The sequence below is a fragment of the Syngnathus scovelli genome, chromosome 7 (assembly GCF_024217435.2).
Source record: "Syngnathus scovelli strain Florida chromosome 7, RoL_Ssco_1.2, whole genome shotgun sequence".
Taxonomy (NCBI): domain Eukaryota; kingdom Metazoa; phylum Chordata; class Actinopteri; order Syngnathiformes; family Syngnathidae; genus Syngnathus; species Syngnathus scovelli.
Window position 1 is genome coordinate 43,742 of NC_090853.1, and position 26,247 is coordinate 69,988.

Sequence of the window (26,247 nt, forward strand, 5' to 3'; positions counted from 1 at the left end):
TTAAAGAAACCCTGTCGCCAGCGGGTCACAAACGTGAAAGAAGGCACGATGTAATGGGGGTTCACTGTACACGTGCAATGGCTAGATGCCACACGGATGGATCTACTGTACACGAGTATCAGGTACATGGGGTTGTGGAGACGCTCCACGCTGGCGATGACATAAACCAAAAGCACGTTGCCCAGCAGCGCCAAGACGGAGGTGGTGGCCAGCGGCGGCGCCAGGACCCAGCGCCGCTCGTCCAGCGCGGGGAACCCGCAGAACACAAAGGTGCTGTGCGACGAGTTCTCGGCTGACATCCCGTCGTAGAGGACGTCGCGATTACTCGGGAACCCGAACGGTCCCTCGAGAGCCTAGCGCAAAAAAGAGCTGTCTGTAAATGGCAAGATTTAGGCCGGGGGTCAAGCCGCTTTCATGAGCATCGTGCTAATTCACAGGCAAAAACCAAGGAGAACGCTAGCCGCCCAAAAAAAAAAAAAAGCAAGCCACTAAGCCGGGCTGGCCAATCCCATCCACGGCTGCTGGAAAAAGCGTTCCAGCACTTTCTTCAGACTACAAATCAAACCCTTCTGGGTCATCCTTTTAATTATGAAGCTGAAAAACAGGAAACGTCTTTGGCCGTTTCTACCTACTAGCAAAAACGAAGCCAGAGCAAAAGTGAGCGGTCGCCTCCGACCCTTACCTGCCGTCTGTCCGTCGCAAGGAGGCTTGGTGGCTCCGTACTTGGCCTTATAGGTCAATGTCAAAGGTCCCGTGGGGATGAGCGGGTCCCGAATGCGGCGGGCGAGCAGCTCTCTGACTGGTTGCCTGCCGGTGGTCGGGCCGAGCCAAATTAAACTCCAGGGTCTCGTCATGGAAACGCTGGAATGGAACTCTTCCTCATGAGAAACTGGTTAGCGCAAGCTAATTAGCCTCAAATGAGCCAATTAGCCTCAAAGAAGCAAATTTTGCCCAAAAGGGTCTTCCTCGGCCACCTCTCATGGTCTGATAACTAAGGCTGTGCTAATTGCTTCAAGGTAAATTCATGCACGTCGCTCCCGTTTATTTTTGTCCCGGTATTGTTACATGGACGTGTTGCAGTTTCCTGCATTTTTTAAAAAAAAACCTCTATTCTTCCACACAGTCCGCCGGTGAAGCTCGAGTGTTCAGATCCGTTTGGGGTCCTAACATTTTGATTACGTTACGGAGTCTAGAACATTTGATTTATGCTGTACGGTCTGGGATTGTTCATTTATTGGACCAAGTTGTTGATGGTGGAAAAAAGTGCACCACTATTGTGACATTATTCTGAATCAGGCAATCTCCTACCATCCACTCAAGACGTGGTTGCAAATGTGACATTTTCCTTTTAAAACGGCAAAAGTGTCAATAAATCCAATAATCGCAGACCGCACGTTGTTTTTAGACTGCATTTGAAACTTTAGAAAGCTTCATTACGTCCGCTGACCGGCGCCTGCCGTGTTGTCTCGCTCGGCCATGAATGGAATCCCGAGGGTGAGCGGTCGGTCGGTCACTGGATGGCAAAAGCATGCTTGTTCCATCACCATTCCCCAAAGAAGAAGATGGAACAACAACAGGACCCAGGAGACCAATCAGGCTCATCCTTGGACCACATAGCGTAGATGTGCTCATTAGTAGCTTGGAGATGAGCCTGCTCTGCTCTACCATTGCTCATAGTCCACTACAGCATGGGCCTCTGACTGAAGCATCAAATAATCTTTGAAAGATTTAGTATGAGGAAAAAAAAGGACAAACATTTTATTGGAATTTGACAGACCTGGAAAAGTTCACCCTGCGGATGGGATGCCATCTGTCATTTGACAAAGCGGAGACCTGCTCCTGTTCCGGGATGTTCCTACTCAGTCTCCACGCCAACTACTGCACTTTGATTTTGAAAGGACTTCTTCTGGACCCGCAGTAAGGCTTAGGTTGCACGTTTTTCCAAAGTCTTTACTATTGGCTCCTGGCTATGAAAAACCTGTTGAACCTTTGACTTCAGCAAAGAGCGTCTTGATGCGCTCAGTTCCGTTGCTCTCGTCCTACCTCCCTACCTTGTCGGTTCAGCTCTACCAGTGCTCCGTTTCTAGCGCTCGGTCCCGTAGCTCCGGTTACGCCTCCCGGTTCCGGTGATCTACAGTATTGAGGGATGGCTGGTTGGCCGCTGTTACGTTTTGCCTTTGTCTTGTTGCTTTGCTTTGATGGCTTGTATCTTTCGCACTTATTGGCTTTCTTTGTGGCGCCGTTGTGGGGCAGCCTTATAGGAAGGAGCCTATTGAGTTGTGAGTCTTATATACCCGCTCTGTGGTATGAATGCTGCTGGGGCCTGAATTTCCCCACCCCCGGCCGGGGCTCACTAAAGTTTCAATCAATCAATCTCGTTAAACTCGGTGACAGTTTAATTCTACATACCAAGCGAGCGCAGCGGTCTACTTCTACCTCTTCCCAACTCCGGTGGTCTGGTTCTACATCCCAGAAGCGGGGGTTTGCTTCTGCCGCTTTCTCAGTGTGTTCCGGTTCTAACCTTTCGGTCCAAGTGGTCTAACTTCTAACTCTCAGTGCCGGTGGTTTGATTCTACCCGTCCGTCTCTCCTGGAGGTTCGGCTCTTCCTCTCTGCCCCGGCGGTCTCGTTGCGTCTCCTAGTCCGGCTCTACCGCTCTGCTCTAATCTTATATCGCAGTACAAAATAAGCCAGTAGGCGCAGTGCGAAGAAGAAGATGGCGAGAACTACAAAGTCCAAGTAGAGCTTGGCGTCCACCATGTCTAACTCCTTGAGAATGGCGTCCGACTTCTGAAAATGACAGGTTTCTTGACGATCACAGTGAAGGTCCTCTCGATGAAGACCGTAGATGGACAGGATCACACCCTCAAAACCGTACCTGAAAGACACCTGGACTCAATCCGTGCGTCCTCACGAGGAGATCCGTCTGGAGCAGGTGGCTACACACCGGACCGCTTGACGGTCAATGTACGGGCACGTAAACACGTGGACCAACAACGGAGCGGTCGTCGACCAACGTTCCCACCTATCGAGTGAATCGTTTCTTGGATTTGCTCATGTTTTGGGCTCAGTGGCCTAGTAGTAGAGTGTCCGCCCTGAGACTGGAAGGTTGTGGGTTCAAACCCTGGCCGGGTCATACCAAAGACTATAAAAATGGGACCCATTGCCTCCCTGCTTGGCACTCAGCATTAAGGGTTGGAATTGGGGGGGTTAGATCACCAAATGATTCCCGAGCGCGGCACCGCTGCTGCTCACTGCTCCCCTCTCCCCCAGGGGATGGATCAAAATCACATGGGGATGGGTTAAATGCAGAGGACAGATTTCACCAATGTGTGTGTGAGACGATGATCATTGGGACTTTGGGACTTTGACATGTCCACGCCCAGAATTGAGGGGGACATGCTCAACCCGCTTGCTTTCCCAAATAAAAGCCAGCCTAGCTAACCCTAACCCCCCGGCGTGGCGTGGCGTGGCGTAGCATGGCGTGGCGTACCTGACGTAAGAGACGTAGGACATCCACTGGAGGTACCACGGAATTGTGTCGAAGCTCACAAAGAAGCCAGAAAACAGTAGAACCGGAATGGCCGTCACCGGACCCACAAACGTCGCCACCTGCACCGAGTGGAGATCAGATTTTTCTTTTTTTTTTTTGGAGGACACCTTTCTTAGCAGCTGCAAAATTGATTCTGAAAGTGCTTCTTTGTTGCCCTCAGCAACACTTACTTTGAAAGTACTTCCTGACCTGAGGACCCAAGTAGTGTCAAAGCATATCCTGAACTGCAGACATACATTTCTCTGACCTGTAGTGGCTCCTATTTTGAAAGTAACGCTGAAACGCTTTGTTTGTAATGACATCACAAGCTCTCATTATGCAAACAACGTGCAAACCACTTTTATTTTGAAACGACGCCTTTCGAAGTGACTCTTTATTTTGGAAGCACGCTCTCATTTTGAAAGTACCTGCAAGGAAGCGGAGGCTGCGCCGATCAGCAGTCCCAGACTCTGAGCCACCAGTGAGGTCATGACCCCCAGCGACAGGAAAAGGAAGTAGCGAGTGGCGTCGGCGGGCTGAGACGTCATCCAGTACACGATACTGCAGTACAACGCCGGGAACACGACCTGCAATACACACGCCAAGGATTCACATCAGCGCACGTGACGTGCCAGTACGAGCATCGCAAGTATCGGAACGGTACGTGCGACGCTGGCGCCCTGAGTTTTTGGACTGAAACAAGTGTTGCTCCGCTGGTGCCTTCATTGCTCCTTTTGACATGGAAGAAAATTTGCTTCAAATCCCCACATGTGATCATTGGGTAATCCAAGAATAGACACTCACCACGTTTGGCTCTGGTCATTTCCGTCTTTGTGGAAAACATAACGGACGCGTCGCATTTGATTGACACATTTTGAGATAGGGGGGGCGTTAAGACACCAGCGTGAGCACGGAACCGATCCGTATGAATAGGAGTAGCGGTACAAGGAACACAAGGGGCCCACTTCACCTGGAAGGGAACGTCGGCCGTGGTCTTGGCCAAGTAAAAGGCTTTCAGGCTGTACCAGTAGTTGAGATGTTCCCTCAGGAAGACACCCATCTCCAGGGGAACTGCGGCAAGAACACCAACGCGTCATCATCCTCGGAACACGCCAGCGTGGCGGCGACTGACTGACAGGTAAGCACGGTGGGCATGAGGGCGGCGAACATCAGGAACAGCATGGAGAAGAAGAGGAAGCCCGAGTTGCTGAGGACCTTCTTGGCCTCGTTGCCGATGCCGAGGTAGAGGAGGCCGATCAGTAGCCCGATGCCCAGGTGGGATGACATCCGCAAGTGGGTCAGCACCTAGGCAAGTAAGCCGGTCCCGAAGCCGGTAAGGCACAATACGCGAGCGAGCGGTACCGGCGCACGTAAGTGCGCTCCTCTCACCGAGTCCCTGAGGATGCTGAGGAAGGTCCTCCGGAACAGGATGGTGAACTGGACCAGGCAGCTCGCCGAGAAGCTGTGACAGCCTTCGGATGACCACTCCTGATTGACAGCCAGCAATTAGCTGAAGGACCAATGAAGCCGGCGCGTTTGTTTCTCACCTCGTCGGCTCGCCGCCATACGAGCGAGCGGAGTTGAAGGTCCTCTGTTACGTCTCCTTCTGACCAGGTGTCCCGCGCCGCTCGGACCAGGCTGCCCGTGTGGTCCCCGTACTCCCCCGACGCCACCTCCATCACTGAGGCATGTCAGCATTGTATAGTATAGGCTGTTATCATTAGTTCACCTGGAAAAGTAAAGATACGAGTACCGCAGGTAGCGATCTGCGTGTCGCCAGCACTATCCACTAGAAATACAAGTAGCGGTACAAGCTAAATACAAAAATGGGGGGGTCACATCCGACTCGTTTTGAAAGCGACAATATGTTCTCAATTGCCCGGCCTGGAAAAAGTCCAGGAATGCATCGATTGACCTTTTGCGACATTCCGTATTTGCTATCCGGTTAAGTACCAAAGTCGGCGGGGTTGTGGTACGTGGGGCAGTTGAGTCCAAGGTCTCCGAGGTACGGAACCAGAGCCGAGACGCTTCCTCGGTAGATGCACTGTCCGTGACTTAGCACATAGAGCTGCAACGCACGCGCGCACGCGCACACACACACACACACACATTTATATACATATACGTATATATCCGGGTTGGTGATGTAATAGTGACCTATGTCAGCAGCATTGTAGCGCGCACCTTGTCAAAGAGTTCAAACAGTTTGGCGCTGGGTTGGTGGATGGTGCAAATGACCGTACGGCCACCGCGGGCCAGAGCCTTCAACAGAGACACCACCTGGAAGCACGAAGAACTGTCCAGACCGCTGGCACGCATGCACGCACGCACGCACGCACGCACACACACATGAGCAATTCATTATATGCGGGGAATTTGCTGATTGTTCCCATGTATGAAGAGTTACCTTGGAAAAATGACTGCCTCACTTACTTTCCTAAATACTTCAATGTCAAAAACAAAGCGCGAGTCTAAAACCTCAGTGCAATGGTGATGGAGTCAAATCTGACTTTCAGCAGTCGCATCAAATCAATCACTAAGTTGGTGATGGACTTTCAGCAGTCATATCAAATCAATCACTAAGTTGAAAAACATCGGCAGCCTTGGGCATGAATTGATGCCAGAGTCCAGTTAGTGAGTCCGTATGGCGCCTAGGGCATGCATGAACTGACGCCAGAGTCCTGTCAGTGAGTCCGTTCGGCGGGTGCGTGCGTGCGTATACTAGACGTACCTGGTGGGTTCGTCAAAGAACATGACGGGCGGGTTGTTGACCAGCTCCAGGGCGATGGCCAATCTTTTCCTCTGCCCGCCCGACAGCTTGGAGGTCCTGGTGGAGCCGCAGTCCAGTAAACCCAAAGCCATCAGGATCTCGCACACCTGACGCAGCACAATAGAAGCTCCCGCAACGTGTGTCTTGGCCAGGAGCGCAAATCCCGGCAAAACAGGCCGCTCACCTTCTCCTTGCGAGCGTCTTCCTTCTCCCGGAGCTTCAGGTTGGCCGACACCTGCGCGAGCGACACGGACGCAAAGGGTGAGCCGACGGCCAGCGGTGAGCGCGCCGCACATACCATCATGGCTTCCTGCACGGTCAAGTGCGGCAACAGCATGTCGTCCTGCATGATGTAACAGGAGACTTTGCGGAAGGATCGCAGGTCTCGAGGATGGCCGTTGATCAGGATTTCACCCTTCATTCCGGTCTCCCTGTCACCCAAAAGGCAAACATGCTGAGCCCAGCCGTGCCGGCCTACGAGCGCAGAGGGGCGCCAGCCCAGATCTGCTACGACAAGCATCAAGATTGGAGCGCACAAGACCTAACCCTAACCCTCTGGCAAAACCACAGCAAAATAAGCAGCAACTGTCATTCTACTTTGCAGTGCAAGGGGCTCGCTCGCTCGCTCGCTCGCTCGCTCGCTCGCTCGCTCACTCACTCACTCACTCACTCACTCACTCACTCACTCACTCACTCACTCACTCACTCACTCACTCACTCACTCACTCACTCACTCACTCACTCGACTCGCGCTTCTATTCTTCTGTTGGACACAAGATAGCATTGTTTTCTCTTGCGCCCAGGCCCTGATTTTGCCACGGACCAATTGACGCAAAGTCTAAAGCCACGCAATGCATGTGTTCCCCGGTGGAGAAGGATTCAGATTCCTCCACCCGAATCTGATCTAAGAGACAACGGCTTTGGCCTGGGCTGACCTGTAGCCCGCCAGGATGTTCATGAGAGTGGATTTGCCGGCCCCCGAGGGCCCCATGACGGCCACCAGGTCTCCGCTGGTGAACTTTCCAGAGATCCCTCTCAGCAAAGTCTTGTTACCTGAGAAGACAGCAAACCCCCAGAGAAAGACCGCTCGTTGACTTTTCTTCACTGAACGGCGGATAGCTTTAGTGTTCTAATCTTGCTCATGAGCAGGCTGTAATCTGGACTTGCTATTTGCAGCCGCAGATTAGCAGATTGCACGCACAACGTACAGTTGGTGCCTCAAAATGTCCTTTCCATCTCATCATTTGAAGTTCTACTTTCAAACAAAAACATTTCAATCTGCTCTCAAACAGTTGAAGCGCCTTTGAATCTCCTTCTCGTCGACTGGCAAAGAGGCAACAATTTTCATGCTCTCCGACCGGCTGGAAGCCACTTTGAAGACGACTTGCACGTGCTCCTTACCGCCATTCCTCCACCAGGGTCCTTCCCGGACCGAGTACTCCAAGTCTCGGAAGCGGATGTTGACGGCCGGCCTCCGCGGCAATGACCGAAACCTCTGCGCTTCCGTCAGACCCACGTCGGCCATCCGAGGACGCACATGCCACGGCGGTGGGCGTACCACGCGGTTGATCGCCTGCTCCGCGTGGGAGTCGACCGAGACGAACGCAGACAGTGGTTCCAGCAGCAGGTCCGGAGGCCCGTTTGTGTTCTGACGATCAGGTGCATGCGCATGCGCACACGCACACACGCAAACACACACACACAAGACACGCTTGGTTGAGTGAAAAAGACAGCCCACGTACATTTCCACAAAATGAATGATCAAGGGTTAGGGTTTTTTTTTTTTTTTTTGTCCTTTTGGTCATTTCGGCCTCTCGCCGACAAACGTCTGGAGTCGAGAACAGACTGACCACATTTGCCCTCAACAATTTTTGCCCATTTGCTGCACTGTCAAGCAAACGCTTTTCAATCAAGGAGCATAAAGTAGGATTGATTTTTTTTTTTTTAATCTGATGCGTCAATTGAAAAACAAGTATCAGAATGAAACTCATCACAGCGCTAATTGCGTGTCGAGCGACGGCTCCTACCATGATGACAGCGTTGGTGACGGCCGGATTGTGAGCCGACCAGAGGGCCGCCAAGCAGGCCATCCCGACGGCCGGCGGCTGACGAGCGAGTGCAGCACCCCGGGGTTCTGAGACTCCAGGCCCCGCCCACAGCCAATCCTCTCTAGTGGGCGGAGCGTCAGGCCCCACCTGGGCGGCGCAGGGAAAGATCAGGTCAGAGGTCAGTCAGCCTGCCGTGAGCAAACTGCAGGCAGTTTCCTCGAAAAGCCCTGGCTCTCTCCACAAGTGCCTGCTACCATTCGCTGGCCAAATGTGGCAATTCTGACAATAGGCGAAAAGGTTCAATCTTACCTGTGCGTCGCTACTATCGGCAGAAACTTGGGCACGTCATCAAGTCGTCGGTTGGCACTTTTTAAATTTCGTTGTACATGAGTGACAATGACAATAAAGATCTATTCTAAGTCCTTATCTGGAGGCCAGGCGGACGCCCTCAGGTTCTTGTTTTAAAAGACAATCTCAAATTGCTTGAAATATGACGACGCTATTTACAAACTACCCCGACAAGTCTTTGTTGGTAAGGCTGTCAAAAGTGTGAATCACAGAAAAGCAGTGCTGCCAGACATGTTTAGCAGGAAGGTTGGGGGCAGAAGCGCGCCAACGACAGCAAAGGGGCTTTCAAACAAAACTCTCCCACTGATCCATCGATCGATCACCAAGTAGACACTTTTATTTGCTTTTTTTGTCAGCGGCCAGCGCATCGTGAAGCGCCGACACGCACTTCTCAAAGCGGTCCATGGCCAGTGTTCCGTTGCCGTCGAAGAAGGACGCCACCGACGAGGTCATGTGGCTCTCCAGCCACGTCTTGTGCTCGCCGTCCGTAAAGGCCACTCGCAGTGTGTACTGGTCGTCGAACCTGCCGGCGGGCGGACAGCCGTCAGCCCGGCCCCCAAGGTGACGTGCTCCGAGCACGCTTACCGCTTGAGCGAGGATGCCAGCTGCCACACGCGGTCCGGATCCATCCCGGCCGGGTCCTTCTGGAGGGCCACCAGGAAAATGTTCTTCTCCTTGTAGGACGTGTACAGCGTTAGGATCCCCATCATGATGAAGTAGGTGAGGGCCGCCGTTAAGGAGTACGTTCACGACTGGACCCGACGTTTCCACCGGGGCCGAACGAGCGAGCGAGCGATTCCTGACGCCATTGCGCGTGATTCTTGTGGTACAGATGAACAGTGCGAAGGATATGAAACCACGCAGCAGGCCAGGACGGGTCTGGACTCAGGGAAGGGCCGTAGGTAGTCCCAGACCAAGGCCACCATGGCAAAGATGCACGAGACCGTACAGATGACCAGACGGCCGTCCACCAGACCAAAGTGCTCCTCGTAGCCGTACTTCTCCAGCAGCACCTGCGCGCACGACCGGTACACTTTGTACCCCAAACTTCTCGACAGCCCCAAACTTCTCTTGACAAGAACATGTTGGACGCTAGCCTCATTTTTCACTCGGCATCAGACTTGTTTTATAGCATTTACTGTTTGGATGGTAGGCATTTATCCTTCCAACTATCTTGGTTCTTGCAGAGCGCATTTTGACTCCACTTATTTAGTAGCTATTCCCAATGGTACTTTTCCACACCATACTTTGTTTTTTTTTTGTCCGCATAATATATATTATATTATATATGTTTCTGATCTATTTCGAGAGCTGCAGAAAGTGTCTCTTTGAATGACATTTTTCAAACCAAAGGTACAGGGCTCCATCATTGGACCTAGGTCCAAGTAGACAATTGGTAGACACCCACCTGCTTAGCTGCATCATCCAGAGAGTTCTTGACCGCGGCGCCATCCCATTTGTCGATCTTCACTGGCTTTTCGTCGATTCTCCACTGAAACAAAGCCCCTCTACGTCATTACACCTGTACCGTGTCATTTTCGGGCATTTGTGTGTGTGTGTGTGTGTGTGTGTGTGTATTGGGGGGGGGGGATCTGAAATCACGATGGGAATATCTGTCAAAACAAAATCTTCTCCTGAAATTGTTCACGCCTAGCAGCAACTGATGAGTAATCTGTTGATAACATTTTTAATGAACCAGATATAGGATTTTTTTTATGTCCACCTCTTTGTTAAGAATGACTTTAAAGAAATGGCTATGTCATATGTCATAACGGAGGTACAGAAACTGTATAATATTTCCTGTTGAGTGGCTCGAATCAGGGTTTTGACAATTTCAGGCCTACCAATTGTTGGAACTGATTAATCAGAAACATTTTTCTAAGTGTTAATTTAACAAAAGGGGTCTATCTTTTGCCTGGTGCTCTGAACTTTCCTTTATGACGTTTTCGCAATGCCCCCCCCAAACGTTTAATGCAAGGTCGCTCTAGCGATTTTTTAGCTAAATTGATTTGAGCTCAAAGTTGTTGCTGCTGGATTAGCAGCCGCTTGCAGCCGCCTCACGTCTTAATCTATTTTACCAGCCGTTTCCCTCGTCGCTTAGATTTGATTCTAGAGCGATGTAGTACACTTTCAACTTTGCCATTACAGCGTGGAGGAGAAGAAGTAGTACACTTTCAACTTTGCCATGACAGCGTGGAGAGAAAAGCCCAAAAGGCCGCCGCTGTTCAAAGGAAGTCATTCGAGGAGCCTTCATTCAGCGCTAGCATGATAGCTCATGTGGCCGCTCGCAGGCAGGCACTTCTCTGCCTCTCAAACAACCATTGTTGCCGATTTGGTTCTGGGCGGGACGACACGATCAAGAAAACAAAAAAATTCAAGACATGAGCGTACAAACTCACTTTCTCTAAGAGGCCACTCTTTCCATTGCGCGCAGCTGCCATTTTGTCTTCCGCCCCAAACAACGCTGACCTGGCTGTGCTTCTTCCTTCTTCTTCTTTGCGGCAACCTAATGGAGCATTACCGCCACCTACTGTTCTAGAGTATGGCTCACAGCTCACGATACAAAGTTCCTATTACATACATATAGGCGTATTTAAAAAAAAAAGGCCTAATTCTATATTGTTACGCCGTCACTGACCTGGCTGCTTTCGATTGGTTGGAACATAACCACAAACGTAAGACGTAAGGAAGCCACGACGCGGTAAACTGGGAACGTTTTATCCGCATTAAGAAGTAAATCTGTCCATAAATCTTGTAACATACGAATACGTACGCGTGTTTTTTTTCTTTCTTCTTCTTTCACAAATTGTTGTCGTGGCGGGTTCGCTGCAGTATCCCTAACCTGCAGTAACCTCATGATGATGTGTATCACATTTGGACATAATCAAAGTCAACTGCTCGTTTCCTCCATTTGAGAGCACATCCCTCACGACACTTCTCTTAGGACATCGCCTTGATGGTGAGACGTCAACATTGACGTGATTTCTAAACTGTTGTTTCCAGTCACTTGTATTGTTGCCAGTTTTATTTTAACTTGCATTTGCTCGATGAGCGCAAACATGAAACGCTGCTGCCTGCCCAATTTTTTTTTTATTTGACTTTTATGTATAAAGTTGTCTTGCTCATTCGTACAAAATGTCACAGTTTGATTTGGCAAGCCAAACTCTCTGCTCCATCAAGCCAAACGCAGTTCCTCTAGAAAATGTACAGTATCATGTCAACGAAAGTTTAGGAGAGTAGGGAAATTGACGCTCAGAGGAAAGGCAGAGTGCGCTCCGCTCCGCTCCCATTGGTTTGCCAACCGTTTCACCAGTCGGACGGAGCGGAGCCTCGTGCTCCGCTTAATTATTTTGCACACTGAGTTAGAGGGTATTTCCAAACACGTCCATAAATAATCATCATCATCATTTCGTCATAGAAAATACATTAAAGCTGGCTTGTGTCGAGAAAAGGAGCCCTTCAGCTGAGGAGGTGAACTCAAAAAACCAAATCACAATGTGCAGGAAATGAGAGTATTGATAGAGAAGTTTTGCACACTGGAAGAAAAGAAACATCAAATGAATGAATGTGTGTGTGTGTGTGTTGGGGGGGGGTGGCTCCACCACATCTAACATTTTAACTTTGATTCATGAAAGAAAAAGCAACACCAATTACAGCGCAACCTGAAACTTTTCACTTCATGCAAGGACATTTCTTCAGGTGAAGTAAACCTTCTTTATAAATTGCGCTTCGGCGTGAGCGCAGTCGTCGGATGAGCGTAGGCGCGAGTAGGGGTGTGTATGGCCATTTGTCGACGTGTGCTCTGCCATTGGCTGGCGACCGCTTCGGGGCCAACCTGGGGAGGATAAGATGATGAAAGAGTGAAATCATTGGCTCGCTTCACCTTGGTAAATGAGTTTACGTGAAGTTCAAATTTTGGGGTTCCACTAAATGTATTTCCATGAATCACAGCTCAAATATTTGGTGTCGAGGAAGTTTGAAATACTGCACTATTGTCGCGTAGCCGCTCGAATCCTCCTCGGCCCCATCCTGATCGGCGTACATCCTTCATTGACAAAAACTATTTTTTATTTATTTTTTGCCACGACAGCGGCGCCCTCAAAGTACATCACGGCGACAGCTAACGCTGCTGGTTAATACGGCGCGAACGTCGCAGGCCGAGCCTCCTGCGGCTGTGATTGGCCATCCAGGAGCGTAGGAAATACTTGTCCCCCGGGGGGGCGCGCTCCCTCTCAAACTGTCTTTGCAGCTTGAGGGCGAAAGCCCGGTCCTTCCTCTCCTGGCAGACTCGGGGGGCGGCGGCGTCCTGGTGTTTGGTCTTTCTGCTTCGCTTGGAGGCAGCCGTTTCCTTGCGGGGGCTCAACGAGCCCTTTGCCGCCAGCTTGCACGACTGGAAGCTTGAGCCACGGGCGTACGGGGAGAAGGAATGTCTGCGTCCAAACAAGGCGCCGACGCCGGCCCCCGACTCCAGTTCAGCATCGCCGCCGCGTGAGGCAAAGTCGCCGCAGTAGTGGACGGCGGGCACGCGGATCTTGAGGGAGCGGCCATCCGGGCCAGGAGGATCGAAGAGCAGCTTCCGCTTGTTGTTGGAAGCGCCGCCGGCCTCCGGCGTGTCCGTGACGGGGCTGGTCAGCGTCCCCTTGGAGTTCACCTTAAAGCTCTGGCGGTCCAGCTCGATCTGCCGCCAGCGCTGCAGCACGGCGGGGCTGGCCTCGTAGCTGGTGGGCTTGTGCAGGCGCCACGTCAGGTTCCGGGGCGTGGACTTGACCACGGCGGGCTCCAGCAGGCGCCCGTCCGCCAGCCGTTTGGGCGGCGTGCAGGGCGAGCACACGATGGGCTTAAAATGGTTGAGCTCTTCCGAGATGCTGTCGTTGCTCTCGGGGCTGACCGAGCGCTCGGGCGGCGCGGCGGTCGCCGGCGGCGGGGCCACGCCGCCGCGCCGCGCCGGCCGCCGGTCGGGGCCGCCGACGGGCGCCGAGGCCGACCGACTGTTCTCTGACGACAGGAGGATTCCGGCCGTGGAGCTGTGAGCCGCCCCCGCCTGCAACGGCAGCGTCGCAGAGTTACAGCACATCGCACCGCCGGGTGACGCGTGGACTCGGACGACGTTGAGGTCACGAGGCAAATAAAATGTCACCTGACATTCGCGGCAGGAAGCCAGGTCTTGAGCGGACTCCGATGGCACTTGGGGGCGAGCGAGCCAAACCGCGTCGGCGTCCCCCTTGGTTTTTCCCCGCGCGTTGTCGCCGGCTTCCGTGCAGCTGCGACTCCTCTGCACGCCGCTGAGGAAGACGGACAGAGGTATGAGGTCGAGGCGGGCGAGCATGGGCCAGCCGGCTGGAGAGAGCAAGCACCTGGCGACGCCCGACATAGTCCGGCTCCTTCTCACAAAGGCCGAGAACCTCCTGATGCGCCTGGACACGGGCTCCTCGTTCTCCGAGTCAGACAGGACGCCCTGCAACGTGGACAAGAGCAGTCCCTTGGAAGCAACGTTCAAAACTGGAAGACGTCGACTCTCGTTCTGAAGTCTCATTCTGCTTCAGCAGCGAGGACTTACCGAATCTTGGCCGCGTTGGGGCGAGCCGCTTTCGTCCTTGCGGAGGCCGCGCCTCCTCACGTCTTCCCGCTCCTCGCACATGGACAGCTCCATCAAAAAGAAAACATTGACGCTTACGCACCCGTTTGCGACGTACGCGACGCAGCAGGGAAAAAAAAAAAATAACGAAAGAACGGCCACGGGTCTCACCGGACTTTGACTCGGACTCACCTTGCGCGTCAGGTTGGGACCTGAAGACGAGCCCTCAGTTGACTTGTGCACGGCGCTCGGACACACAAACACGTCTGAGCGTGCACGAGCAAAAAACAGAGAAGAAGACTTGAGTGGTTTGAAACGGCTTCCAGCTCTGCATTGTAGCCAAGCGCAGAAGCCCATCTCACTTGGTTCCTCACATTGACTCTGAACGTCTCGTATTGGCAGATGACTCCGCGCGTGGGACAAAGGAGCTCATCGGTAGGGGCCATTACACCGATGCCCAAAAACCCATTTTGATCTGTCCTTATGTTTTTTTTTTTTTTTTTTTAATTCAGCGTTGACATGCTCCGTAAGCAAAACGAGCATCCGCAAGTGACAAAGACATAAGGAAAAGACTGCAAAAGTTAGAAAAATGTGAAAATCAGACGCAGCAAAGTCCAAATCCGGCTCTGCAAAAAAAAATCTAATGGCTGCATGATGCTTGGATAACTTGCTTGATATTTGTTGAGCGTATCAGCGGAATGTGACTGAATGGGCCGCACTCCCGTCAATTCAATCAAGCACACATAGCTCGACACTACAGAGAGAGTGTCTCGGGAGAACTTGTCAAGCAACTTGTCAACACGCTCAGAGGGAGTTGGAATCAAGAGTGAAAGGACTCTTCGGTCCCATCAAGTCCCAACAAGTCCCGTCAAGTTCAACCGAGATCTACATGGCTGACGAGCACGCGAGTCAAGTTGTCAATGTGGAAAGTGGAGCAAAACGACGTCCAACGCTCACCTGATGGCCGCGCGCGGGCGTCCGCCGCCGCCGCGACCCTGCCGGCCGCCCCGCCGCCGCCGCCTTTCCGCTTGGCCTCTGTGCTCCGGCGCCACCGGGCCGAGCAGGAGCGGCGACCGGGCTCGCTGCTGCGGTGGATTCCCGACGCGGTTCCGAGTACAGGAGATGCCCGGGCCGCCACCGGATCCGCCGCCGTGTGCGCCGCCTCCGCCGCCGCTGCCGCAGCCTTTCCGGAGCGTCGGCCAGTCACCGCGGCCGCCATCTTCCCCAGTGACTGCTGCTGAGCGTTCGAGTTCAAAACAAACCCCGCCCTTCCTTCCACTAAGTCTCGAAAATACGCGTGTGCGTGAGCTTTGGTCTGTGTGTGTGTGCGCGCGCGCGCTCTTCAAACTCCTCCACGCTCGTCTTTATTTCAATATTTTATTTAAAATCACTCTGGCTGCTCTTTGTGTCGCGTTTTCAATGCTTTTTTTCTTGTCAAAGTTAGCTTTTCAATAAAGTTTGGTTGAAAAAAAATCAAACATACGACTAATGTCAAGACACGTTTTTCGTTAACAAGAGTATGCTCTAGAGAGCCCTCGGATTCATATTACATTTGTGGCTGATAATAGCTGGCACTTTTTGCTCCCTTCTCGGTCGGCGGTTGCCATTTTGCGTCGCTTGAAAATGACAGCAGTGCCTTGGGCTCAGCTTGTAAGCGTCACATCGCCACACCTCCAAAATAGCCGAGCCGCGCCGTCATTGACGCATGACTGTGATGTCATTTTCAAAGAACTATTTTATCCTCGTGCCTGACTGAGCATAAACGTATTTCAGCGTATAGTTGAAGAATGGCTCGTGTGACTAACAAAAAGGAATAAATCAGCAAATGAAGGGAATAGATATCAAAAGAAATGAAGTACGAGCGAGCGCAACATTTCACTTGTTACTTGGCATTCATCTCCTCTTTTAAGAACGTTGCCCTCACCTAATATGTTTTGATCCCCCAGTTATTGGAGTGGGAGAAAGCAGATGACAAAAGAATCACATTGATAAGCACTGCTGCATTTTCAGCCTTCTAAAAGTAGCTGCTATCATCCTCATCACACGCGTCAGTCAACAACCGACATGGTTTCAAACGTCTCTTTTCATCGTGGCGCCCAATCTCGCTCGTCTGGCAGGAGCAACAGCGATGGCCAAAGTATCCCGGCCAACATCTCCGCCACCCCAAAGAGGCCTACTCTAACGACTACACAACGTCCCAAATGTCCTAGAAAAGTGTTCAGCAGCAGCTCCCCGGCGGCTCGACCGCTTCATCTGAGGTCCTCATCACCGTGTCCGGCGGCGGCGCCGAGGGGCGAAGTTTGCGCTGCCGAGGCTCACCGCACTCGTCGCTCATCTGCACGGGAATCATGGTCCTCCCTAGAGCCTGCACCAAAGGCCACATCAGGAACAAAAAGCCGCCTTCCCTACCTCCCTCCCTCCCTCCCTCTCTCCATGGCAAAGCGCCCTACCTGGTTCTCGGCCAGCGCCTCCTTGGCCATGTAGTGCTCCCTCTTCATCTTGAGCTCCACCTCCTCGGGGATGTCGGGAACCATCAAGTCGATCAGGCGGCCGATGAGGAAAACCACGTGCTGGGGAATGGCGCAAACGGGGCAGCGACCAAATGGCTACGGGCTCACATCGTTCAAACGCCGCTGGCGACGCTACTCGTTGATTTGGCGCTGGCCTAGCTGGCCACGCGCCGGGGACGCTAACAATGGCGACAAAGAGACACTGACCTCAAAGATGATGACGAAGCCGAGTCGGACGGCGAGCAGGTGAAAATATTCGGGCAGGTATTGGCCGTTTTCATCCCTGAAGCCGCGATACCTAAAGACGAGCTTTGTGTCAGGAAGCCACCGCTGACGAGCTTTGTGTCAGGAGGCCAGCCGCTGTCGCCTTTTGGGACCTTGCAATTGGGAGTGTTTTGCTACTTTGAAAAGGAGGCCAGTTCTTGTCGTCGGTAGCAAATATCTCAAGACAGAAGTGAGGAAGACAGCTTCAAGGTCAGACTTCCTTGTCTTCTTTGGTGTTTTTGCCCGACCTCCTGAATGGCTGCTAACTTGGGTCACTTAGTGGCCATCTGGCGTGCTTTTGTCTCGCCCCTTACCTGCAGGCCGAGGTGTGCTCACGCGGCGGTGACGTGGCCAGGGTGAAGTTGATGAAGCCGCTGAGGTCGGGCTCTCGGGTGTAGCGGTAGTACAGGCGAGGCAGGAAGGACGAGGTGAACGCGATCAGGAAGGCCTGGCGAGCAAAAGTCCAGCGTGGATGCGGAGCCACGTCGGCGGCTCACCGGGTCCGGACGGACGGATCGTACGTTGCTGAGGACGGCCGTGTACGCGATGAACTGCAGGATGTCCAACCAAATGCCAATGTCCTGCGCCCGCTCCACCACCGGTCGGCGATATTCCGTCACAAACTTCTGCGCGTCCAGACGGATTTCCACCCAGTTGTTGATGAGAGCAAAGAGAGGAGCCAAAGGGCACGCCGCCACAAAAATGGTGATGAAACCAAACTGAATGACTGAAAAGAAGGAGAAATAGCGGACACATAGCGGAGGAACTAAGAGGCGTCAAACAGTTTGCAACCTTCGCTCGCTGGCTCGGGCCATTCGGCCGGACTTCCGGCCGCTCGGCTGGACTCCGGCTGCTCGGCTGGACTCCGGCTGCTTGCCCGGTGAGCCGGCCAATGCGCTGCTTTGTTTTGCCGACTCACCCATCTCCAGGTACTCGCTAAAGAGCCCCTCGCAGAGCAGGAGCTGGTAGTCCACCTCCCAGGGACAAAGGCCCCGCTCTGCTCCCTCCTGCTCTTTGGGCTCCTTGGCGCTTCTCTTCCTCTTCTGCCACCACGCCCTCAACTTCCTGGCGGGCATATAAAGCAGGCACATAAAGGCTCCAACCCCGGGGAAACGAGGAGGCGGCGGCCGGTGGTGCCAGTCAAAGTGCGGCTTGTTGTTGTTGTTGTTGGCAGCGGGTTCCGGCCGTGCTTACGGGAAGACAAACTCCTGGATGTTGTTGATGAGCTGCTTTCCCACCATGATGACCAGCAGCTCCTGGGCCAACTCGATGAGGCAGCCGCCAGCGCCGCACTGTCGTCACAAGCAAACGCAAGCCGGACGGACTGTGAGTTTCGGCGGCGGAAAGGCGGAGCTGCGCCAGGCCGGGTCGCCCCGCGCCAGGCCGGGCGCCACTCACATCTTCGTTGCGCACTCCAAACAGTGTGATGTACTCTCCCGGGTAGCCGACGAATCTACACGCAAGGCGCGCAAGCAAAGTCAGGGCGCTGGCAGCCAAAAGCAAGTGACGTGACTTGCTGGCTGGCTGGCTGGCTGGCTGGCTCACCGACCTGCCTTTGAAGAAGGCGATGTACACCGGAGACGAGTAGAAGTTGACAAATTGGAACACGAACACTTTGAGGATGAACATGTCTTCGTATTTGGTCTGAGTGCGATGCATCTCTGACAACACACACACAACACGCACACACATCACGTCATTTGTATCATCCGTTTGCTCTTTTGTCCTAGAAGACGTTTCCCGTTGCGCCCACTTGCGGCAATGGCTTCTTGTTGCCGGATTGCTTGCTATCTCGGCTTCTGGCTCGCCTACACGCATCCCCCGTTTTGAAAGAAACCTTTCGGCGAAACGTCTTCGAGGAGCAACAGAGGTTGACAGCAGAGGTTGACAGCAGAGGTTGACAGCAGAGGTTGACAGCAGAGGTTGACAGCAGAGGTTGACCGCAGAGGTTGACAGCAGAGGTTGACAGCAGAGGTTGACAGCAGAGGTTGACAGCAGAGGTTGACCGCAGAGGTTGACCGCAGAGGTTGACAGCAGAGGTTGACAACAGAGGTTGACAACAGAGGTTGACAACAGAGGTTGACAACAGAGGTTGACTACAGAGGTTGACTACAGAGGTTGACTACAGAGGTTGACTACAGAGGTTGACTCGGCGAGCGACAGACCCACCCCATCTGGTGAGGATGTGGGCCAGGGAGATGTAAACACGAGACAAGATCAGGATGACCAGCAGGTTCAACACGGATCCCGTCAGACTGGCAATCCTGGCGGCCTGAAAGCAGACGGCCTGGGCGTTTGACCAAACAAAACCGGCAATTTCCGACAAGCGTCCTGCTCCTTTCCCGTGTCAGCAAAAACGTAATGAAGCCAGACGCAGGAGGAAAAGTCCCTTTGGGAGCTCAAAGTTTAAGGGACATTGTATTGATGGTATTGCCATTTTGATCAGTGCTGGTCTTAGCACTGTAAGCGCAAGCTGTTCATTTCAGCTGGAGGCATTCTGGGCCCCCGATGAGCTCAACTCGGGTTCGACTCGGTCGCTTTGCTCACGGAGAAAATGAAGAAGCTGAGCTTGGACTTGGAGATGACGATACTCAGGATGGAGCGATACAGGATGATGGCGATGAGGAACATCAGGACCACCAGCACCTGCGAGCGTCAGCGGCAAACTTTAGCGACTGAGCCCAAGTTGCTTTTTCCCTCAAAGCCTCACCATGACCACGATGATCATGCAGCCGGTCAGCACTCGGTTGAAACGCTTCTTCTCGGGGAAGTACGGTTCCTCCGCACCCGTCAGAGGATTCCTCACCGTCATGGGCGCCATGGCCGTGAACTCGGGCCGCGGTCGCTCCTGCCAAAGAGCGCCGAGCTTTCTCAACGACAGGTGGCATCAGCCCGTTCGCGGGAGATCCGCTGACCTATTTTCCAGTTTGGTCACGTGACCTTCTAGATGTGGCCAACGCAGGTGTACCTCTATGTCCTGGAAATCAGTGCAGTCCCAACGGTGAGACAGAGATGAACATGTTCTCTTCCAGTACTCCAAAAAGGTGACGGCCCACAAGGACATGAAGATGCTGAGAAACACCGTTCCTCCATTGTCAAAAAGAATCCCCGCCTATAGGCAGACGGTCAGAAACTCAGTCCCCCCCCATCAGATGGACAGTTAGACAGAGAGACAGACAGACGGTCGAGTGATCAATCAGATAGACAAGTGATGCGATACGCAGAACCTTGAAGGTAACGCAGATGCTGGAGTAGTTCCAGTAGGAGCAAATGTTACAGATGGGACACATCACGAAACTGCCGCCGCTGTTGCACAATTCCTTCCTACAAGCCACACACACACTCAAGTGAGCAAATTGTATGCAGCGGAGTGACGACCAGGACGCCGGCGTCAAGGCGACGCCGGCGTCAAGGCGTCGCCGGTTGTACGCACGCTGGAACATCCGTGGTCATCAGCCAAAAACCCGTCAGGAAGACCAAAGTCCCGACAAGCGAAGCTGGCACCAACCAACCCGTGTAGAACCCTGAAGATCACGGAAACCTCCGCTCAGTAATCAGATGGCGGCCGGTAGCCGTGAAAGTACGTCGTCCGTCAGTTCACACGCAACAGAGATACATTGGTGCGTTTTAGAATTACCCAGCCAGGCAAAGTAAAGCGCTATCTTCTCTCCAAAGTACTCCCTGATGTGGTCCAGAGGTTGGTAGCGAGCCCAGCAGGACCACTGAGCCCAGTACCCGTAGAGGATTTGCCTGAGACTCAGAGACTCGACAGGCGCCGGGCTTTTGGGCAGCTGGAATCCACCCTGGAGGAGGAAAGAGCCGAGACAGCTTTTAGGGCAAGCTTGCGCCGGCTGTCGGCCGGTACCGGGCCGGACGAGCCCACCTCGTGGAGCGGATACGCCGACGTGAAGACCTGCTCGCTCAGCAGACGGTCTATTCCCACCTCGTTTCTGGACACGGAGCCGTAAGGAGTTCGGGCCAAAATCTCGTACAGCTACGGGACGCAAGATGGGCCGGTGCTAGTAAGTCGGCAAGTCAGAAAGCCAAAGGTGGTCCACTCGCCACCGGTGAGAAAAATCCGCCAGCTGATAAACAACGTTGACTTGCCGACGGACGACCCGGTCCTGCCCCCACCCACGTTTGTTTGGCTGAAAAGAAAGGCCTCAACTTTGCACCTGGTACAAGGCCAGCGTGCGTATGCGAGCATGTTTGCCAAGCAGGCGGAGTCGAGTCCCGTCCCGTCCCGCCCCATCCCATCCCATCCCATCCGCCCGCTGACCGAAACATCCTGAAGTCAGCCGGCCAGTAAGCAAGATTGTCTCACGTGAAGGGAAAGAAGACAACGACTCACCACTTGATGTCTTTGAGTTGTCTTGAAGAAGTTTTCTCTGTCCTCACTGCCCAGAAACCTGAACGACACGAGCACACGTGCAAATGAAAGGGGGACGCGCGACGGCCGCCCGCCTTCACGACCCTCGACGTCTCCCAACCTCTCCAGCTTGTTGGTCCTGAACTGGCAGGTATAGAAATCGGGCGGTGTATTGGGGGTGTCCTGCGCCAGCGGGTTGGGGAGCGCCAGGTACTGAAGCACACTAGCCGACCAGTTGACGTAGCAAGTATTGACCACCTGTAGGACGGCGACGCGTCACAAGACACCACGTGTCCTTCCGTCTGTCCATCCATCCGGCGGCCCATGTGCGCTCACCTGCAGGGGAACGCGCAAACTGATTTCCTCGGCGTAGTAGCAGAGGACACTCCAGGGGGCGCTCAGCAGGACGAAACGGATCCTGGACTTGGTCTGGACCACATCCCTCTGGAGACAAGAAACGAAATGCCATCAGCAGGTGACGCCACCGCCAGCATTTCACTTGCGTCTTTGGGTTCACCTCCTCCATCAGGAGTCCCGAGAATCTCAGATTTTTCAGGAAGCTTTCTCTCCACTTGCCGTGAGCAGAGTCGATGACCTTGCTGTCCTCCACGTTGGCGCGGTGAGGCTCCTCCCAGGCCAGAACAAAATCTGCCCGATGAGCGCACAGCAATGATGGATGGATGGATGGATGGATGGATGGATGGATGGATGGATGGATGGATGGATGGATGGATGGATGGATGGATGGATGGGTGGGTGGGTGGGTGGGTGGGTGGGTGGATGGATGGATGGATGGATGGATGGATGGATGGATGGATGGATGGATGGATGGATGGATGGATGCATGGATGGATGGATGCATGGATGGATGGATGCATGGATGGATGTCTTTTCTTTTCCCTGCTGCCATCTATCCATCCATCCATCCATTCTGCATTCTTGCACGCCTCTCACTTATGGTCCCGTCAAACACCGAGCAAGTCACACCTGTTTGCTAAGCTAATATTGACGCTAGCGCTTCTCTGACTCACCCACGCGAGTCCTTCCATCGCTAAACGTGTTCTTGTCCCGCGGCGGTGGCACGGCTGCATTCTGCAAAGCATACAGAGTCAGGAGTCGGGACAATTTGGCCGTCTCGTCCCACGTCAAATTGTTTTTGTTGTCGGCTTCCCGCTCGTACAGAGGCCATTGTTCTTAACGAGCTGCGGAAGGAAGAATGCGGGGCCAGTGTTTTGCAGCGCCCCCCTCCAAACTCCAATGGCCCAGCTAGATGCTTAGGACTAGAGGAAAAGATCAGGAAGGATGTGAAAAGTTACCGTGGCGATGCTCCCGTAGCTGATGTCCGACTTGTTTTCCACGGTGATCAGAGTGTTCATCTCCTGGTCCCCTCGCATCTTCATCCTCCTGAACGACTTCCCGTTTACGTCCTAATGTCTCTACGCAGCCGTAGCAATGTTGAGCCCAATCATGTTTATTTCTCAAATTCTCTCTCTCATCATGTCTGTGAGTCTGACTGTAAATTATGCAGTGAATCCTCAGTGGTGCAACGAACGCAGCGTAACAAAGCTACAAATAATTTCGTGTGTGTGCAAAACAAAAGTGTCAAAGGAATGAGAGACGCTGTTGAAATGTCGGCTGGCTTTCGCTCCGAGAGCACCCACCTTGCGGAGGTGGTGACCAGGATGCGGAAGCGCAATTTTGGCCACCCAAAGTTCTTTGTGTCCTCAAGCGCAGGCAGATGGGCCGGTCGGGGGCGCGGCGGATCCTTTCGCCAATCAGTCCTAACTCTCCGTCTTGTGACGTGTGCACAAGCAAGTGCTTAACTGAGGGCCATGCGCAACTGCCTCAACAGATCCAACTTGGCCCTTGCCAGCCAAACTTGGCCCTTGCTGGCCAGCTGCCGAGGGAACTTTCCTGTTGGTCACAAGTCGCTGGATCACAACGACCTGGTCATCAACAGCACACCAGGTATACTCACCTGTGAGCCAGGCCTCCCTCAAGTCTTCACCTTCCCAAGTCTCGAGGTGTCTGTCTGTCTGTCTGTCTGTCTGTCTGTCTGTCCGTCCTCTGTGTTGCTGTCCAAGATATTCCAATCAGCAGCTGTTAAATGTTGACACCTCTGCGCAACGATCTTCGCGGATGTATTGGGTGGGGGCGCGATGAACCCGCGTGTCCATTTTCTGATTGGCCCCGTAGAATGGCCCCACCCAGTCAGGGAAAGCGTGAATGTCGCCCCTTACTGGTTTGACTTGGAATAACCTACAATTTGAAACTGAAACTTAACTGAGGGCTTAACTTTACTGAATTCTTGCGGTATTTGTGAGTTGACAAAACCACGAGAACCCATCTTGTCCCGGGCCCACTAATTTTACCGAGATAAATACTTTCATGAAAAGCCATGATACTTCTAATTAGCCAGGGTCAAAAGCCAGGTATCGATGTCAAAGGCAGACCGTTCTTGTGTAAAAACACAACTGGTATTCTATACAAAACGTGTACCTTGAACCTAGTTCTTGAGCATCATCATTAAAATGATCGACTTCAACATGAAGGTTTTAACTTTAGTTCGGAAATCTTTTTTTTTTTTAACCAGAAACGATGCATTTTTTTCCCAATGGTAAGTGAAGCATCAACGCTCCAAGAATCTGTGTAAATATACTTGGATGCCGCGTTCAAATAATTTAAAAGCGTTAAATAGAATCGAAAGTGTGTTTTTCCACCCACAAAACGTCACAAATTCACCGTGTAACACGAGCGCATTTGACACAACTTCCGTCCACTAGGTACGCTAGTGAGCCTAAAGCGAAGAAGAAGAAAGACGACGGGTGCTCGTGAGGCTTCTGATGCGAGTCGTTTGACAAGTTGGAGGTAGAAAATTACATTTATTTTATTTTATTTATTTTTGTCGTTTTTCATCCTCAACTTGATACTTATAATGCAATAGCCTTAAAGTGAATATATACGGGTCGCAGTGTTTAGCCGTTTAAGTGGCTGGTCGCACATTCGACGGCCGGGCAAGACGTCACGCTTGCTTTTGTGTCAACAGGGGGCAGTGTTGTTTGGCCTTTAGTATGATTTCATTCGCAGTATTGAACAAGACTCGTCCTACTTGAAATCCTTTTATATCGAAAATTTGGCCAGCAAATACAAGCGAACGTTTCAACTAACTTACAGAGAAGCGCTTCCCCTGTTTGTCAAAATTAATAAAAAAAAAAAAACAGGTTGATTTTGCCAGTTTAATTCATACAATTCAAATCAAACGAAATAATCGTAACAGCGAACTTACGTGCGCTTTGGATTGTGCTCTTCCAGCGATGCGGACGCAGGGGCCCCGTCCTTTGGTGGAGGTGGTCCGCCTGGGCCTGCTGCCCTACCGGGAGGCTCTAGGGGTCCAAGAGGCGTACATCAAGCGGTGCCAGGCGGGCGCCGGCGCCTTCCACGCGCTGCTGCTGTGCCAGAACCCGCCCGTCTACACCACCGGCATCCGGCATAAGGGGCGCCCCCCTGCCGAGCTGGAGCGCCTGCGACTGCTGGGGGCGCAGGTCCACAACACCAACCGAGGAGGTCTGATCACCTTCCACGGCCCCGGACAGTTGCTCTGCTACCCGGTCCTGCACCTGGCTGCCTTCAAGAAGGTCCGTCCGTCCGTCCGAAATGAGCGTTCCCGGGGGCGCGGCGACAACGCCTGATGACGCTTGAAGTCTTCTTGCGCAGAGCGTCCGCTGGTACGTGTCCCAGCTGGAGCAGACGGCCATTTCGGCCTGCGCGAGCATGGGCGTGGAGGCATCCGTGGCTCCTCACACCGGGGTTTGGGTCGGAGACAACAAGATCTGCGCTATCGGTACGTCCGCCTTTCCGAGTCTGCCGCCCGCCCCGCCGTTAACTTGCCCTCTACCGTTTTAGGCATCCGCTGCTCTCGCTACGTGACGTCGCACGGCCTGGCACTCAACTGCGACACCGACTTGACGTGGTTCGGTCACATTGTCCCATGTGGCCTGGAGGGGAAGGGCGTGACCTCACTGAGCGCCGAACTGCGGCGCCGCCTGACTGTGGAGGAGGCCGTCCCGCACGTGCTGCGCGCCTTTGCCCGCGACTTTGGCTGCCAGCTGCTGGACGACGGCCGCGCGGCGCTCAGCGGCTGAAGCGATACACTGGAAAAGGTCGACGCCAGTCCAAATCCAAGTCCATCTGGAGCAGGGCTGGGAAATGAATTTTGAGAGAAAATGAGCTGGGCCAACAAAGAGCAGACTGCCTTGTCTGGATAAATTGCTACGTATGTACAATATGTTGTGTGTATTGTTGCAGTTTGGAAAGTAAAAATTGCTACGCATGTACAATATGCCGTGTATTGTTGCAGTTAAGAAAAGAAAAAGACCAAAATCACAAGAGGTCATTGAAGTTATCCAAAACAAAGAAAGAAAAAATGATCAACTGAGCATTCATGTTGCACACCAACTGCCAACGCGTTTGAGCCGTTCCTCGTCAGGACTCCCAAACCTCAAAAAACGCATCAACAATGCTATAGGATGATGCAATGACGACTTCAAGATACAGCCGCTGTGAACCGTGCCAGATGAGTGAGTGAGTGAGTGAGTGAGTGAGTGAGTGAGTGAGTGAGTGAGTGAGTGAGTGAGTGAGTGAGTGGCTGGCTGGCTGGCTGGCTGGCTGGCTGGCTCGCTCGCTCACTCACTCGGTTAGCCTGCCTCCGGCGTGGCGCAAGGCCACTTTTCGGCCGCCGGGGGGCGCTTCCTCTCTCCTCCCTCTCCCGGCTAGGGTGGTCTACTGCAGGCAGGCGGGCGGCGAACTCCGGACGGGGGAGACGAGGTTGACGC

The 26,247-nt window shown here is 53.1% G+C and overlaps 5 protein-coding genes and 1 long non-coding RNA gene across 18 annotated transcripts; 2 read left to right on the forward strand and 4 right to left on the reverse strand.

Moving 5' to 3' along the window:
• Positions 1-169: 169 nt before the first annotated feature.
• Positions 170-8,471, reverse strand: abcg1 (ATP-binding cassette, sub-family G (WHITE), member 1). Of its 7 annotated transcripts, none has more exons than XM_049725993.2 (15): positions 7,703-8,045; positions 7,237-7,354; positions 6,600-6,732; positions 6,486-6,536; positions 6,263-6,408; positions 5,716-5,839; positions 5,485-5,599; positions 5,079-5,212; positions 4,921-5,019; positions 4,668-4,836; positions 4,502-4,602; positions 3,960-4,118; positions 3,493-3,611; positions 683-861; positions 170-353 (listed from the first exon to the last, which is right to left on the reverse strand). In XM_049725993.2, the coding sequence occupies exons 1-15, from the start codon at positions 8,043-8,045 to the stop codon at positions 322-324; spliced, it is 2,022 nt and encodes a 673-aa protein (XP_049581950.1). In that variant the 3' UTR covers positions 170-321. The 7 variants fall into 7 exon arrangements, 5 of the variants coding, with proteins under 5 accessions (XP_049581950.1, XP_049581951.1, XP_049581949.1 ...); XR_007482788.1 differs by lacking the exon at positions 170-353 and adding an exon at positions 3,723-3,811 and having other exon boundaries at positions 715-861; XM_049725994.1 differs by lacking the exons at positions 170-353; positions 683-861 and adding exons at positions 1,728-2,877; positions 8,329-8,471 and having other exon boundaries at positions 7,703-7,949.
• Positions 4,078-9,418, forward strand: LOC125972403 (uncharacterized). The gene is made up of 3 exons (XR_011087094.1): positions 4,078-4,191; positions 6,349-6,580; positions 6,747-9,418. It is a non-coding gene; the product is annotated as an uncharacterized lncRNA (long non-coding RNA).
• spcs2 (signal peptidase complex subunit 2) lies at positions 9,013-11,377 on the reverse strand. The gene is made up of 6 exons (XM_049726037.1): positions 11,336-11,377; positions 11,097-11,267; positions 10,106-10,189; positions 9,550-9,710; positions 9,283-9,417; positions 9,013-9,220 (listed from the first exon to the last, which is right to left on the reverse strand). The coding sequence occupies exons 1-6, from the start codon at positions 11,360-11,362 to the stop codon at positions 9,034-9,036; spliced, it is 765 nt and encodes a 254-aa protein (XP_049581994.1). The 5' UTR covers positions 11,363-11,377; the 3' UTR covers positions 9,013-9,033.
• Positions 11,378-12,743: 1,366 nt separating this feature from the next.
• rnf169 (ring finger protein 169) lies at positions 12,744-15,493 on the reverse strand. Of its 4 annotated transcripts, none has more exons than XM_049726017.2 (6): positions 15,230-15,493; positions 14,465-14,538; positions 14,255-14,338; positions 14,052-14,152; positions 13,835-13,979; positions 12,744-13,738 (listed from the first exon to the last, which is right to left on the reverse strand). In XM_049726017.2, exons 1-6 carry the CDS (start codon positions 15,489-15,491, stop codon positions 12,818-12,820), a joined length of 1,587 nt encoding a protein of 528 aa, XP_049581974.1. In that variant the 5' UTR covers positions 15,492-15,493; the 3' UTR covers positions 12,744-12,817. The 4 variants fall into 4 exon arrangements, with proteins under 4 accessions (XP_049581974.1, XP_049581973.1, XP_049581972.1 ...); XM_049726016.2 differs by having other exon boundaries at positions 14,255-14,341; XM_049726015.2 differs by having other exon boundaries at positions 14,255-14,347.
• A 142-nt stretch (positions 15,494-15,635) lies between these two features.
• On the reverse strand, positions 15,636-24,851 carry ano7 (anoctamin 7). 4 transcript variants are annotated; one of them, XM_049725976.1, is made up of 26 exons: positions 24,702-24,849; positions 23,394-23,674; positions 23,077-23,329; positions 22,732-22,851; positions 22,447-22,507; positions 21,933-22,063; positions 21,752-21,859; positions 21,537-21,673; positions 21,398-21,455; positions 20,930-21,040; positions 20,684-20,849; positions 20,480-20,570; positions 20,274-20,370; positions 20,015-20,158; positions 19,757-19,894; positions 19,594-19,692; positions 19,216-19,318; positions 18,596-18,707; positions 18,445-18,499; positions 18,241-18,338; positions 17,966-18,111; positions 17,568-17,773; positions 17,361-17,494; positions 16,990-17,080; positions 16,723-16,842; positions 15,636-16,637 (listed from the first exon to the last, which is right to left on the reverse strand). In XM_049725976.1, the coding sequence occupies exons 4-26, from the start codon at positions 22,813-22,815 to the stop codon at positions 16,491-16,493; spliced, it is 2,637 nt and encodes an 878-aa protein (XP_049581933.1). In that variant the 5' UTR covers positions 22,816-22,851; positions 23,077-23,329; positions 23,394-23,674; positions 24,702-24,849; the 3' UTR covers positions 15,636-16,490. The 4 variants fall into 4 exon arrangements, with proteins under 4 accessions (XP_049581933.1, XP_049581931.1, XP_049581934.1 ...); XM_049725974.1 differs by having other exon boundaries at positions 22,732-23,329; positions 23,394-23,490; positions 24,702-24,851; XM_049725977.1 differs by lacking the exon at positions 22,732-22,851.
• lipt2 (lipoyl(octanoyl) transferase 2) lies at positions 24,730-25,752 on the forward strand. The gene is made up of 3 exons (XM_049726049.2): positions 24,730-25,050; positions 25,130-25,256; positions 25,319-25,752. Exons 1-3 carry the CDS (start codon positions 24,730-24,732, stop codon positions 25,555-25,557), a joined length of 687 nt encoding a protein of 228 aa, XP_049582006.1. The 3' UTR covers positions 25,558-25,752.
• The last annotated feature ends 495 nt before the right edge of the window (positions 25,753-26,247 follow it).

What these genes read in the sequence shown, in the direction of transcription:
- rnf169 (XM_049726014.2), bottom strand. Translation starts at nt 15,491, where the DNA reads ATGGCGGCCGCGGTGACTGGCCGACGCTCCGGAAAGGCTGCGGCAGCG. An exon ending in CCCAACGCGGCCAAGATTCG is followed by an intron (nt 14,153 to 14,254) that starts GTAAGTCCTCGC and finishes TCCACGTTGCAG; the next exon opens with GGCGTCCTGTCTGACTCGGA. An exon ending in ACTATGTCGGGCGTCGCCAG is followed by an intron (nt 13,980 to 14,051) that starts GTGCTTGCTCTC and finishes CGTCTTCCTCAG; the next exon opens with CGGCGTGCAGAGGAGTCGCA.
- abcg1 (XM_049725991.1), bottom strand. Translation starts at nt 8,045, where the DNA reads ATGTACGTGGGCTGTCTTTTTCACTCAACCAAGCGTGTCTTGTGTGTG. An exon ending in AACATCCTGGCGGGCTACAG is followed by an intron (nt 6,733 to 7,236) that starts GTCAGCCCAGGC and finishes TTTGGGTGACAG; the next exon opens with GGAGACCGGAATGAAGGGTG. An exon ending in TGTTTGAACTCTTTGACAAG is followed by an intron (nt 5,600 to 5,715) that starts GTGCGCGCTACA and finishes CGTGCGTTGCAG; the next exon opens with CTCTATGTGCTAAGTCACGG.
- lipt2 (XM_049726049.2), top strand. Translation starts at nt 24,730, where the DNA reads ATGCGGACGCAGGGGCCCCGTCCTTTGGTGGAGGTGGTCCGCCTGGGC. An exon ending in ACCTGGCTGCCTTCAAGAAG is followed by an intron (nt 25,051 to 25,129) that starts GTCCGTCCGTCC and finishes CTTCTTGCGCAG; the next exon opens with AGCGTCCGCTGGTACGTGTC. An exon ending in CAACAAGATCTGCGCTATCG is followed by an intron (nt 25,257 to 25,318) that starts GTACGTCCGCCT and finishes CTACCGTTTTAG; the next exon opens with GCATCCGCTGCTCTCGCTAC.
- spcs2 (XM_049726037.1), bottom strand. Translation starts at nt 11,362, where the DNA reads ATGTTCCAACCAATCGAAAGCAGCCAG. An exon ending in AGAGTGGCCTCTTAGAGAAA is followed by an intron (nt 10,190 to 11,096) that starts GTGAGTTTGTAC and finishes GCTTTGTTTCAG; the next exon opens with TGGAGAATCGACGAAAAGCC. An exon ending in CTGGCCTGCTGCGTGGTTTC is followed by an intron (nt 9,418 to 9,549) that starts ATATCCTTCGCA and finishes GGCGGCCCTCAC; the next exon opens with CTACTTCATCATGATGGGGA.
- ano7 (XM_049725974.1), bottom strand. Translation starts at nt 22,815, where the DNA reads ATGAAGATGCGAGGGGACCAGGAGATGAACACTCTGATCACCGTGGAA. An exon ending in CGGCGTATCCGCTCCACGAG is followed by an intron (nt 20,850 to 20,929) that starts GTGGGCTCGTCC and finishes TTCCTCCTCCAG; the next exon opens with GGTGGATTCCAGCTGCCCAA. An exon ending in TCAGCTTCTTCATTTTCTCC is followed by an intron (nt 19,319 to 19,593) that starts GTGAGCAAAGCG and finishes GTCTGCTTTCAG; the next exon opens with GCCGCCAGGATTGCCAGTCT.